The sequence below is a fragment of the Platichthys flesus genome, chromosome 8 (assembly GCF_949316205.1).
Source record: "Platichthys flesus chromosome 8, fPlaFle2.1, whole genome shotgun sequence".
In the NCBI taxonomy this organism is placed as follows: Eukaryota; Metazoa; Chordata; class Actinopteri; order Pleuronectiformes; family Pleuronectidae; genus Platichthys; species Platichthys flesus.
In genome coordinates, this window is record NC_084952.1 from 3,799,370 (window position 1) to 3,814,257 (window position 14,888).

Genomic DNA, 14,888 nt, shown 5'->3' on the forward strand with positions numbered 1-14,888 from the left:
TGAAACGACTCAATCTAAAGTGTTTTCCGCTCGGCTGCAGCCGCCGCTCTCTGGTTCCCGGGGAGAGCGAGTGTCAGAAAGTGTCAGTGATGCTTATATCCAATGATAGAAAACAGAGGAGCACAGCACGGCAGCGCAATTCACAACCACGACACTGCAACAGTTAATTACAATTAGTAGTTCTGAGTTTCGCCAGGAGCAATCTACGAGTTAATTCTGCTGCTACGCTCACTGCACTTCCCTCGAGCAGTGATATACTAGAACCTGAAAGGCACGAGCAGGAAGAAATATAGAAAATACCAAGGAGAATAGTAGAAAACGATGCTGATGATGGTTTTTAATTGTTTTATATATGTGTATAAATGATGAGGATAATTGTGAAATCACCATAATAACTTTAAGTGTGAATTCCCTGCAGAATACACCAAACACAAATATGAAGAATGCTGTCACATAACATCTATATGGGGTCTTTACAATATATAGCCAACAGCGGGGGGGATGGGGAAGGCAGGCTGATGACCAGCATCTGTGTGTGTGTGTAAATGACACACAATATGAAAGGGATGTGTGTATTCTGCATTTGTGCGTATAGTTTATATTGCAGCATATGTATGCATTCATATACCAGTGCACAAAGCATGCCTGCTTGCACCTTCTCTTGTGTGTGCGTGTGTGTTTGTGAGAAAAGGACACACATGAGATGACAAGGGTTGTGTGTACGGTGTGTTTTTCCTTGGATGTGTGTAGCCTGCATTTGTGCATGTAACTTGAATATATTTCAGCATATGTATGCATTCATATACCAGCGCATAAAACATGCCTGCTTGCATCTTCGCTCGTGTGTGTGTGTGTGTGCGTGTGTCCTACTCACGTGATGACCAGTGAGGTGGAGAAGAGCAGCGTTCCCAGCAGGCCGCGCTGGCAGTCGGCGTTCTTCCTCTGGCGCTGGTGCATCTCGCCGCCGCAGTTGTCGCAGCAGCGGCACATGCAGAAGAAGAGGCCGGCTAACGGGATCAGGACGGCGAACAGCAGGCCCACCGCCGCACACACGAGGAAGCCTATCTCGTAGTAGATGGCCTGGGGTCAGCGTGGGGGGGTTAGGGAATGAAAAGGGAAAAATAAGGAGATGAGGAATAAGGAAACATAACAGTGGCGTGCACAGCAATGAGATGAGGTGAGGAAAGGGCATCAGAGGTGGAAAGAGGGAGAAAAAAGAGATTAAATAAAAAGAGGTGAGAATTAAGTGGTGGTGGGATTGTATCAGGAGGAGGGAGCGGGTGAGTCGGGGAGTGAGGGAGAGAAGAAAGGATAGATTAACAGCATAAAGGAGAAGAAGGGAGGACACACACGAGGATGCTGAGGATAAAACGAGCAACAAATCTAAAAATATCTTGCAGGATCCCACTGCTGGAAATTCTCTCTCTTCTCTTTGTCCAAAGGAGGATTTGTGGATAAAGAAAATTCACATTGCATAACACTAATCGCTGCCGGAGAATCCTTTTCTCTCCGGTTCTTAAATACCTCAAGCAAATTCAATAATCAACTCTTTAGATACAATATTATTCAAGACAGATGCCAAGATTCCTAAAAGCTGTGAGATGAAAACGCTGTCCCTGCACCGAGAGCTGCCCGGAACGAACAGGGAGCGAATCTTAAAGGTGGTTTTTAAATGCTCTTTCCAATAAAGTGCCACATGCACTGAGAGGATAACAACATATCAAGGATTATAGGAGTCGAAGCCGTCTACATAGCCCTGTGGAGCCGCTTCTTTCTCACTCTAATGAAGGGGAAAAGCATTTCTGATGAAAACCCTGCTTCAATAGGAATGGACTACACAGCAGTGAGTGCTCTGCAGTTTCGTTTTTTGTGCTCAGCTCATGATGAATTGGAAGAAGTTTGAGGATTCAAGGAAAATTGAGGCGTTCGTGAAACAGGTGAGATTATCTCTCGGCAGTATAATCATCTCCATCTTAATGGCTGATATTAAAGAGTTGCATGAACTGACAAATAAACAGCCAGTACACCCAGATCAAATTTATATAAGAGCCTTACATTCTATCTGTATGCTGCTTACATCTCATTTAAATCAATGTTTTAGAAACACTAACTCCACTTGCCTCCAAAATGACCGTTAAGTTGAATCAATAGCTCTCAATGACACTTTTAACTATAAGTAACCGTTAAACCTTCAGGTGAGAATATACTGCACTGAGCAGGTGGAGCCAATAAACTGGAAAATGTGCTCAGAGAAAATACATCGAAGCTTAAATTCTTCAGTATTTTAATTTCACCTGTAAAACAACGTCAAACAAGTTCACAGATAGGGAAGTTGTGATGGTTAACCAACAGTTAAAGGAGACATATTCTGCTCATATTCAGGATGTTATTACTTGAGAAGGTTTAAAAGCTCTAATGTTCACTTTCCTCAGACTGTCCACTGCTGCAGCTCCTCTTTTCAGCCTCTGTCTCAAACACTTGGTTTTGGCTCCTGTCTCAGCAAAAACTTTGGTATGCAGATGATTTTATGATTAACTTGCAAATCACCCATGTGCTTGTCAAACCTGTTTCTTTTTCTTTACTCTTTGTGACTATGCAAATATTGGACAAAGGTGTCCAGGTGTTGTTTAAACTGTCGAGACACATGAATACACGTGTCAATGTTTATATTCCAAAGGCTTCACACCTCGAAGGAACTGGGACCATTTAAGGAGCCGTTAAAGGTACAGTAGCTTCGTTAAGGGGCGTGTCAGGCTAGTTGCTACAGGCGGCAAAATTATATTGTTGGACATTTTCAGTTTGCAAACTTTTTACACAAAGAGCCTAAAAGACACTTGAGGAAATGGAAAATCTGAACAAAGCATCTTATGTCTCCTTTGATTGTTGAATAGAGGTCGGAGAGTTAATACATATTGGAAAAGGGCAGTAAGATTCAAACACCAGGACTATATGTCAGTGAGGAGTTAGTGGAGGGATGAACTCGGCTCCATCCTCAGGATTCCTCTTCGTCAACTATGAAATCCACTCGTCTCTCAATCCGACGTCTCAATAAGCTGCGACTTTGATTGAATATTCGAAATATTGAAGGTGACTCGACAGGTTTTCTTACAAATTTCTCCTGAATGCGACGAAAGAGTTCAATTGCGGCAGCCTCGGCTCCTCTACCTTCTCCTGTCATGTACGACACTGCTGCCGTTAATCTGCTCCTATCTACACCGCACTCAGCACCGGCTTTGGAAATTGGCAAATTTGAATAGGGGGTTGGTAATTCCCCCACACCGTATGTATCTTGTCACAATGAAGCTCAATAGCGTCTCATTATAAAAGGATCATAGCGGCGCTGCTACCCGTGCTCCTGAACGGACGAACTGCTCTCCCGGCTGATTCGCTCTAATCTTAATCGCCCGCGTAGTCCGGTGACCCTGCGTTCACCGGGGACCTGCAGCTTCTACCTCTGAACAGGCAGAGAGAGAGAAAAGAAGTGAACATGTCAGAGAGAAAAAACTTGTCTCCACTTGATTTGAAAGTCTTTATGAAAACTGGGGAGCTCCCCCGCTGTGAGAATAATCCAAACTCCCAAAGCCGGCCTTTTGGATGAGAGCGGATTCGGGCTGTGTCAGGGATTCTCAGGAGTTTACAAGCTGACACTCGCACCCTCTCGGACCGAATCCAATTTTTGGGTCAGAGAACGGAGAGGACAGAACGAACAGCTCCGTCGAGACGCAGGAAAAATCAAAGAAGAGCCATTGGGCATCTGTTAGATACGAAACAGACGGAGTCCTCTGTCCATCCTCTGCATTAACTTCATCCATATTTGTCTTATAAAAAGCTTCAGGACACGGACGAAACAAACCAAACGGAGCAGTACCACTGGAAATCCTAGGGGGGCAGTGTTGCCAATAGTTAAAGAGTTGACCGAAGAACTCGAGGAGGGAAATGTGAACATTGGTGGACCTAAACATTCCTGTTTTGCCTCTTCTTAAGAGATGCATTATCAAACCTCTCCCACTATCGACATGTTCTTTGTCATCAACAACTCTCGACTCTGTGCTTCCCTCTAGTGGAAGTCGCCTTAACAACTATGCCAACGTAATGGAGGTATGTGGGGCAGAGGCGGTTACGTCGTTTAAAACGGACACTTCCATTTTAATAAAGGCATTATGAATGAGGCTTCAGAGCACCAACCTCAGCCCATGCGTTGAGGGCATTGTGCAAATCTGAGCGCTCGCCTTGTCATCCCGCCTCTGGGCTCTCGCTTGTTATTGGGGCGAATCTTCACAAAAGAAGGACAAAATGTTTTATTTTCCCACCACCGCTCTCCAAGCGCCCGCAGCTCTGACTATTTTTGGAGCGATGCTTTATCTTAACAAGTGCCCAAAAGAGGAGGATGACCTTCTAACGAGAGCGCACTGGATGTCGAGGCGGCGGCGTGTGTGAGCGGCGAAGGGGTTTCTTCAGAAATCCGATTTCATCAAAGCGGCGGCCACAAGCTCTGCTGAAGTGTCCTCGAGCAAGACGCCGTCACTGAGTGTCAGCTGAATGTCTGAGATACACGAGCTGCTGTGAACGAATTAATGATGCGATTCCTTTTTGTTTATTTTTTGTGTGTGTGTGTCCCATTTTGATTCATTATCCTGACTGGGATCATGTTGCTATTAAACTGGGACTGGGAGCTGCAAGAGACACATGATATTCCCAGTGACGTGATTTCAATACTAGCAAAAGGACAACAAATATTTATTGCACCTATTAGTTTACATCTTTATTTTAATGTATATATAGTTTTTTGTAGATTTTCTAACCTGTGCTTTTGCAATTCGATAACGCAAATCAGGAAATAAAACAAACACAGAGCAAACTAAGAACTTCGTTGTTTACCTTGTTGTTCTGTGTGTGTGATTTATAAAGCCTAAAGCTTTTGTCCACGGGCTAAATATACTTTTAATCCGGACTAAGATTACACCGGGGCTTTCAATGATACTCGACTCCATTTCATCTAGTGGCACATCAGTCAGTCCTTTAGTTTCATGTCAGTCCTTCTTCTGATAAACCAGCCACGGTAATAAATCTAAACAAGTTTTAAAACGCTCCACTGCAGATTCAAGGTAAGGCCACAGTCATAGTTTATTGACCCATGACTGTGCCCAACCTCTTTATCCAAAAGTAAAACTAAAGAAATATGATGATGAAGAGGCAACAGGACAATCTGCACAGGGAAGAGGTTCTAATTGATGTTTTCTTGAACGATCTGTTTGAAGCATTTAATTGAACAGATGTTTTTTAAGCTGTGTCAGTGGAGCAGGTCAGTATGTGGAGATTTACAGTCGAAGAAATAACTCTGCCAACATCAGCACGCTTCATATCAAGTGTGTGTGTGTGTGTGTGTGTGTGTGTGTGTGTGTCAACATGTGGCCCAATACTTGCTGTGGTTAGTGTGGTCATCGGGGAGGGATATACTGCTGAGACGCAAATTAGCCAACCGACCAGAAGTTTCAAAAAGGAATTCACTATACGACCACTGAAGAGTTTTAATGTTGTACTATACTTTAACAAACTGTCAGTCATCACAATCAGGGAAACTCAACGAGCAGGACAGAGTTTGGAGCCTGCGGCTGAAAGAACATTAAAAGTATTGAATTCACAGATTCAGCAGTAAAACGAGACCAACTGAAATTCACCACGCCAAACCCAAGTTGGTATTTCTTCCATTATATGTGGTTTGATAGGACGCTGAGAGGAATGCCGTGGTTTGTGCTGCACGCTATCCTCCTCTGCCCCGACAAGACCACGAGTGTTTGACAGAGAAAGAAGGAAAACAGGCAATTATCTCAGTTTACGTCGAGTTTCCACTACACTCAGATGACCCGTTGCATTATCCCTGATCGCGATGATGCAGGAGGATCAAAGTCAGTGACGAGGAATCGTTTGATGAACAAACGACTGAGGGGGTTTTCATCAGTGTCGCTGATGAAAGTCCGAGCAAGCCAAAGGGTGGATGCCAAGGGTGGTTGTGAGGTGGATGATGAGGGATGGGTGGAGGTCGTAGAGCTGCACAACTAATCTCCTCTACTACAATAAGGTCAAAAGTAGCCAATGCATAGGGACACAAAGTGGTGAAGGATTTCTGCTTCAGCTGTGCAGCCCCACTGACTCGCACGGGGACAGGATGGAGCAGGACGACACAGGGGGACGGGGGTTTGACTGTAAATCCAGTGAAGTGCAGACTTTACCTGAAGGGTCAGCACTATGTTCTCTGGCTGAGGGAGGCCAGATCAGATGGAGAGGGCATGCAGAAGACAAAGGCAACTCAGCGTCAAAGAAAGAGCGAAGCCACAAAACAGAAACGTGTGGATGAAACAGAACAAAAGCAACAAAAATAAAAGAAGTCAAAGTATTCACAAACCCAGCATGCATATCCACATCGTTGCATTTTGTAAATACTGCTCACAGACAGATGGTAGAAGGCTCCATAATTAGGAAAAAAGTATTTCCTTTAGGCCGCAGGCACAAACAGAGAGCTGGAAGTTGTTATTAAAGTTGTTGTTTATAAGAAAGTCAGATGTTGTATCGTTCTCTAATTTCATACATTTTGCCAGAAGCAATTAGCGTTTCCTTTCTGGGGTTCCGGTGATAAGATCACCTCGGTTTACAAAAGCTATTAAGACCAGAACAGTCACAGACTGCAGAGCGTCTCCCTGAGGTGCACTTCTCCTGTAATTCCTATCATATATTGCTAGAAGTGATTAGAAAAACATGACGCCCTAAAGCAGACAAAGAGATGCATTAGAGCAATGATTGTAAAACATACACACACACACACACACACACACACACACACACACACACACACACACACACACACACACACACACACACACACACACACACACACACACACACAGACACAAACACACACACACTCTTACCTTTTGATATTCCGTCTGAATGGCTCCAAACTTGTCCTTTGCCAGTTTGACGATCAGATCTGCAACAACACAGAAACAAGAAAAGACATGTGAAGACAACTGTGTGTGTTTTTCTGAAATAAAAATACAACAGGCATGCTGGAAAGTTCCTACACGTTTCACAACAAGTTAAATACAATAATTTTACAGACCATAATGAAGGAAATTCAAGACCAATGACATGTACGACAGATATGAAGGAATATCATGAATTCTTATATATTTCCTAATAACTGAACTTTTTGGTATAGCTGGAGTGGAAACTTCCTTGAGCCATCAAGAGCAGAATATAGTTTTTTATGGGAAGTCATATCTTTCAAGCTGAAGCAGCAAGTTGACACTTTTTGACAAGATGGTGTCAGGAGATGCAGACACACACTGACACTGCAGTGGCCCTTCATCCGCTGCTCTTCCCTCCGGGCTTCAGGCCGGGCCAAGTCTGACAGTGTGAGCAACTCCTTCATTATTTATCAGTGGACTGACATCGTGTTAGGAGGCTGTCGAGAGCCTGGTTCCCTCTGAGTCCCGGAGGAACCCTAATTAAGTCCTGCATGACGAGAATGGTCACTGTCGTTATTGTTAGAATGATGAAATGTCCAAAACTGATTCCTATCAACTTCGGTAATATCTGGAAATAACTGTGTGAAAACAGCTGTTGGGGCTGGCGATGCATTGGTTGGTAAAAATCAAAATGTCTATAAAAATATTAACCTTCCTCAGACATCAATATCTGAGTTTATAAGCTTCCTGATATGAAAACTTTTATTCTACAGAGTGAACCATGCTAAAAAGTTGTGCATAAACGTATATTCTTAATACAAGTTCTATATATTAGGATTTTCTTTTAATTCTTGGTATTTATATTCAAGTTTACGGTTTATTTACAAGAAAATACATGATTCCTTTCATCAGGGTTTCATCCCAACAAAATCTTGGGAGTGATTGCCAACTGTTTTTTAACATCAGCCTACATATTGTGGCTAATACAGGAACCAATACAAATTCAGATAAAAGTTTATATAAATAAAACCTAGTCACTGAAGTCATTGGTTTTCTGTTGGTTTTGAAACTATTTCAGAACTTTGATCCGGTTCGATCAATAAAAGAGATGAATTCCCTGAAACAGAACAAATCCGACCCAGCCTGACACGGCTCCCTCCCACGTCTCCACCTGCTGCAGTTCAGGCTGTGACTCATCATATGAAGATGACAGAGGCAGGAAGTCTTCTCACAGGCGAGAGGTTTCCAAAAATAAGACGTGAAAACACACTCTGGGTTCTTGTTTCTTTCTTCTACAGCAGCAGCGTTTCTTCACTGAAGGAAGAATATATCCACAAAGAACAATTGTTTGATTCATCACAAAACACACTAATGATTGTTGCCTATAATCCAAAGCATGAGATGTGTGTTAACATGAGGCAGATCCAGGGTCAGAGTTCAGCTGATGTGAGGAAACAGAGGAGATCCTCATTTGTCTGTACAGGAAGCCCAACTGGAACTGGAGTTACTTACTGGGCTCGCTAAAGACAAGTCTGACAGTGGCCTCTGCAAAAGAGTTTATGTTTGTTGGTTTGTTTGTTTGTTTGTTTGTTTGTTTGTCAGCAGGATTACGCAGAAACAACTGAATATGGAAACAGATCCAGGAAGTTTCTTTAACATTGTGAGACGGGGTGTTCTTGACATTTCCTCTGGAATAATTCATGGATCTAGATGAAAACAACAGAGCTTATTGAGGGGACTTATATCTACGAGTGCTTTGGTGCAGCTTGACTGGATTTGATGCTGTTGGGCCTTTGCTGAGGTTTGTTTGCTTGTCAGTGGTCGATGGTCCAGAACAGGAACTTGACAAGTTTGTCGGTTAAACCTTCTCGCTGTGTTTCTTGAAATGATCATGTTGTGGTTTGAATGCAGTTACTTAAATATGTGGTTTATCAGATCAGTACATAGATTAATATTGGAGGCATTGGAAATAAACAGTTTATATGTGTCTTCACCTTTAGAACTGTGTCTAAATGAACCTGACATGTTTGATGTGATATTTGAGGGGACTGTGTCAGAGCTGAAGTCTGTGATCCACTGTTCCCACCATGTTCAGTAGGAACAGGTCTGTAGTAGGTCAGCCTATAAACATGCTGTTTGTTTCCAGCTCCCAGGTCAGTTCCTCCTCCCTCACACGGCTGACGGCAGCAACTATTGTGTGTCGCTGGTTGTGTTGTAAAACAATCCGGTCTCTGGGGAGAAAAATAAAAGCACAGAGCTTGGCTATCATCTTCTGTTGTTGTGTTGAAGCTTTGTGTGTTTCTAAGACGCTCCTGACCTTGTGGTGAAGGTGTGTTCAAATTCCCCTTTTCCCCACAGGATGCAACTGTAACCGAGGTAAACAAGAAGCACACTATCATGCACCAGGCCTCGGGGGTGGGGGAATATTTTAAAAACATGAGAAGAGATGGTTCAGTTCTGTGCTGCTCTCACTGTGAGACAGAGGATTAAAGAGGATTACAACTGCAGCAATTAGTCAATCGATAGAAAATCAATTAGCACCTGTTTTGATAATGAAAGAATGTAAATGTGGGTTAAAAGAAGGAAAAATCTCTTTTTAGGATCAAGGGTCAAGGTCAACTCTTCAAATAACAGACCACAATAATGTCAGAAAATTACCTTGTGCATATTTCAAATATCTCTGCATCTTTTGGAGCTATAGAGATATCTAAAAATGATTTATCTTCACCTGGTAGAAACCAGAGTGATGTTTAAGGAGCAGGTTTGAGTAAAGACTGGATTCTGAGGTTCACATGTCATCTCCAGCTTCAATCATCAAGACCTGACATTTCTAAAACCCCAGCTAAGGTCTGGTTGACAGAATTCAGAGAAATCCCAGCGGCACGAACGATTTCTCTGGAACCTGTAAGTCAGAGAAAATGAGTTTTACATTAACCACGTCGCCTGGAGCGGCAGCGGTGAAAGCTCAGGCTAATAAATGAATAGATGTTTGGGACATCAGCCAAGAGAGGAGCGTCAGGAAATAAAGGAAGCAGTGAAAGGACGGAGGGATGAAAGAGAGACGGAGGAGAGAGGAAGAACAAAGAGAGGATGAGTGAGGGGGGAAAAATACGAGAGGTGAAAGAGAGAAAGAGGAGAGGAGGGAGGGCTGGAATGAATCCAACCTCCGTTTTCCAGTGAGAGGCATTTAATCCCTCTCCACGAGCGAAAAGCTCACTTGATGTGAGAGTTTCCACCCACGTTAACTCTCTCCTGTCCGTCTTCTCTGCTTGCTGCTTCAACATGAATGTGTACGTCAGGACGCTGCGGCCTCTGACACCTGGAAACTGACCTGTGGTCTGTTTGTCCACCTTTCAGAAGCCTGCGCTCAATGTGTGTAGGTGTGTGGATTAAGAACGTTGCTTTCAGCAAAATGCAGATTCAATATATCTACATGTAAATGTACACATGGAGATATCTATGTAAATATAAATACAGCAGCAGACAGCAGTGTTCGTGGCTTCTCTGCATTGAGACTTTACAGCAGATTGAAGCTTTGCAGGGAGCTCAGGATGAAGCAGCCAGATGAGCTCTTCTTCAGTTTCACAGGAGAGGAGTCTCTCGCCCTGAGGAGTCCCGCAGCTCTTTGTTGGTTCTGCTGCTCAGCATCAGAACAACAGGGGAGAACTAACTTGTCACGGTGCTGAACACTTTCAGAACTTTCTTTCTCACCAGGATGGAACACTTAATGAAGCATGTGGTGTTTATTACAGGAGGCTTTAAGGAGGAGGAGTAGGTTCCCCCCTGACAATGGTTCTTACAGTGATGGTTCTATAATGAGACGGTCAGTGTGACCCAGAGGACGTCCTGCGGTTGTTATCGAGGCAGAGCTGTTGAGATGTCTGACCTTTGTAAATGCCGAGCCGAGCCTCAAACAGCTTCCACCATTCAGGAATATCATGTAACATACGCTCTATGAAAAGCCAATAATCTCGTCCCTGTGGGAGACTCAGGTTCTGCTTCGCAAATAAATGTCATGGAAAAAAAAACACAGGTCTTGTTAACAACAAAGCTCCTGGTGGTGGGACGAGACGAGCGGCGGCGTGTTGACGTCCTGAAACTATAATTGTATTGAATCTCTGGTTTAATCTTTTACAAAAACTCGTGTCTCGTCTTCACCTTTTATTGAACACGGTTTGACTTTGACACTCAGGCTCTTATTATTCACGCTTGTAAAGTTTGGAACCAGAAAATAAAAACTTTTGTCTACTGCTGTACTTGAAAGATCGGATGGAATGAACAAACCTGCAGAATTAAAAAAAAGATAAATAGAAAAAACTGTGTCATTGCCTCTTTAATATTGACAACACAACACACAACACACACAATATGATTTCATACTGTAGACGTTGAAGTGATGAAAGATTTTTTAAAGATTTAAAAGCTATATTTAAATCCTATGTGCAACATAAACATATTTTTCACATCTTATACTCTCATTGTATTTGAGTATCTCACATTCTTACCGAGCCTCATTACATTGTCTTTAAATGCAAACAACTTCACATCTCTTGTGTTTTTTCTCTTGCTTACAGGCTTAGTCGTTTAAGTTTATGACATCCTATTTTGAGCTGTTTTTATTCTTCCCATCTGTTTTATTGCTACTTGTGCAATGCCCTTGACCTGCTGCTGCAACCATGTCCATCTATCCATCTATCTATCCATCTATCTATCCATCTATCCATCTATCCATCTATCCATCTATCCATCTATCTATCCATCTATCTAGCTATCATCTATCTATCTATCTCTCTATCTCTCTATATATCTATCTATCTATAAATCAAACAGTCAAAGATGTTTAATTCTCAGTTTGACAAACTATTCAACGGCGACATTTTTCCTAAATAACCTCAGACATGTTTTTCATTACATTGATTTCTATCATTAATTGACATGTGCACCTACTAACAGCTGACTCAGCTCTGGACACGTAACTCTGTATTGCTGTTAAATGCAGGTTAGAGTGGTTTATGCTTTATAGTGAGCAGAGTTACAACATGGAGCAGGTGCACTGCAGGAACTGGACTGTGATCAGAGCACCGTCTGCTACTAGAGGCACGTTCCTGCTGCTGGAACACGAGCCAATTTTCATTTATTTTAAGCAACTAAACGAGTGAAATTGAAAATCAGGGGGTGTAGAAGAGCTAAAGCAAGAAGGAGGGATTGCTGAAGCAGGAAACAACAAAGATGAGGAACAGGCGCAGACAGATGGATGAATAAAAACAGGACTCGTGGGTGAATGAATACAGAGAAGTGGGATAAAGTGATGGATGGATGAATGATGGATGAATGTGGAGGAGGGATGGACAGGTGAGGGATGTCTTGGTTTACTGAAGGCAGCGTGGCCACACCTGTACTGCAGCATGGAGATTTACATTTTTATCAACTTGCACCAACAGCTAAATCAACACAACTCTGATACTGCCCTTCCTAACCCACAACACCCGCTGCTCACAGGCTTATTAAAACATATATAAATAAATAAGCCCGGCCACGAGATCCGCTTCCACACCACGACCACGGCAGCGTTAATACAAACCAGAACCAGTCAGGGATGCTTTCTCTTTTTTCTCGGAACACAGGGGCGGTGTAGCAGACGACGTGGATTCTCTCTGACAAAGTTATCTGAGGACACTCGCACACAAGCGGAGAGAGCTTTGTGTAGAGAATTAAATTCAGCAAGGGGGTTGTAACACTAATGCAGACGGGAGAGTCTCCTTGGCGTGAGGTGACATAAACAGGATGTTTGCTCCTGCCCTCATCCTTCACACTCCTGTGTAATAACTCGTAGGATTTACATATAAATGCCCTTTTCAGTTTAAAGCAGCTGTAATGGATGTTATTGTCTCTAGTTACCACCCAGCACTGCAGGTCCCCTCAGGTGAAAGAGCAATGAATTCAGGTGCCTCACAAAAGTGCTGCTGCTCCGCATATAATGGGCAAACTGTTGATTTTTGCAGAACTACAGACTAGTCATTTTCAGACGTGTCATTTAAAAATGTTCAAAGATAAAAAGGAGGTTCTGCTGCCGAGGTCAGACCCAAACTGACCATGTTTAACATGTTTGTTTGGAATAAAAACAATCGTAAGGAAAAGCGCAGCACAGAAGGAAAGTCAAACCCAACAAGTAGAGACATTAAGCTAAGAACTGTTTGTAAAACTGGATTCAAAATCAACTCAGCGAAGATGGGGATGAAATCAAACACAAGAAAGTTTCTCCTTCTCTAAACAACACTGGCTCACAGGATCCTTAAAGACCCGGCACACCTCCTGTCCTCTAAATTGAACCTGTTACCTTCAGGCCGATGTTACAGAGACGATAAGTGTCAAGCATTCATTCATCCCAAAGTCTATTACTCTTCTAAATAAGGAATCATGTTTCGATCGTGTATCTCAACAACCTTTACACTGTGTCTGGCACATTTTATATTCTGGTTTTTAGGTTTGACATCTTTTAATCCATTAAGTGTTTTATCTTTTTAAGCGTTTTCAGGGAAGGTGCAATATTCAATTCACTTTTATTCTGCATATATCTCCTTGTGTACTGTTTTTTTGTGTTATTTCCCCAAGGGGACAATCAAGTACATTTTAATTGATTTGCACATGTGGCGACATGTCCTGCAGTCAAGTCTTGTTGGTACCCAGGACACCTCCAGGACACCTCCAGGTGCATCCAGGACACCTCCAGGACACCTCTAGGACACCTTCAGGTGCATCCAGGACACCTCCAGGACACCTCCAGGACACCTCCAGGTGCATCCAGGACACCTCCAGGAGGCGTCACTGGGTCTCAGCTCTAGTGATCACACGCTATGAATGTCCAGTAACACAAGGAGCTAAACACATCTGAGGGCTGTTTAATCCTTGTTGCCGTGCAGAATAATTACATTTTAGGAATTTTCAAGTCATGGCTTCAGTGATTTTAAGATATTTAACCTTTACTGTATGAACATTGAAGTAGGATTCTGCAGATTCCATCCACATAAACAATACATAGTGAATCCAATCCCAGATTTAGGTTTTTACATTGAACTCTGAGAGAAGACAGCACTGGTATTTGATTGACAGATTGTGAAAGTGGACAAATAGCCAGAGCTGAGTATAGGGAGAGAAACTATTGGGTCAGTGGCTGGTTGGTGTTTGCTTTGCTTCACAAAGATGAAGATAAACCAGGAAATCTGATTATGTATCATTTTCACAGTAAGCATCAGTTGTAGCCGCTCCTGTGTTAAGTCAACATGTGTGTTTGAGCAGGATCTGTCATGTCCAAGAGGTATTTTCACACTTGTCAGCTTCTAGTGTCTTTAGCAAGAGTTGCGAGATCCACAAATCCTTATTGCTTATCTTTAAAATGCTTTTCCCCCATTAAGATGTTTAACATTCATAACGCGATAGTGACAACATTCATCCTTAGATTTTCATTTGGTGATGAAGGAACCAACCTCAAATATTTAAGCTAACTGCAACTACTAACACGACTTAACTAACAATAACTATCATGTATTATCACAACAGAAATTATGGCTATGCCTGTAACACTATGCTAATTATTCTAGTTACATCAAATCCTAACTTGGCAGCTGTCTTCCAGTGAATGTCAGCACACCACTGACTTGACATTTAACTGAAATGCTTGTGTGTGTGTGTGTGTGTGTGTGTGTAAGTGTATGTGTGTGTGTGTGTGTGTCTGTCGGGGGCTGATTGTATCAGAGCTGACTTCCCATGAGTTCGGTATAAAAACATCTCCGCACATTGTAAACACACTGTTACCATAGAATCGGAAACTATGGAGGGAGAATGGGCTTTTAACACAACCGAGGGAAGGGAGGAGGACAAACACACACACACAGACACACACACATTCTCTCTATCTATCTCTCT

General features: G+C 42.7%; 1 protein-coding gene across 9 annotated transcripts in view; it reads right to left on the reverse strand.

Moving 5' to 3' along the window:
- Positions 1-14,888, reverse strand: part of prom1a (prominin 1a) — a 63,841-nt gene that overhangs the window by 34,552 nt on the left and 14,401 nt on the right. For all 9 annotated transcript variants that reach the window (XR_009921756.1, XR_009921757.1, XM_062394075.1 and 6 more), the window contains exons 2-3: positions 6,927-6,985; positions 875-1,080 (exon numbers count right to left, since the gene is read on the reverse strand). Coding sequence is in view for 7 of the 9 variants with exons in the window: in XM_062394075.1 (XP_062250059.1) it covers positions 875-1,080; positions 6,927-6,985 (265 nt within the window). In the remaining 2 variants the exon portion in view is untranslated. The remainder of the gene's footprint in view (positions 1-874; positions 1,081-6,926; positions 6,986-14,888) is intronic.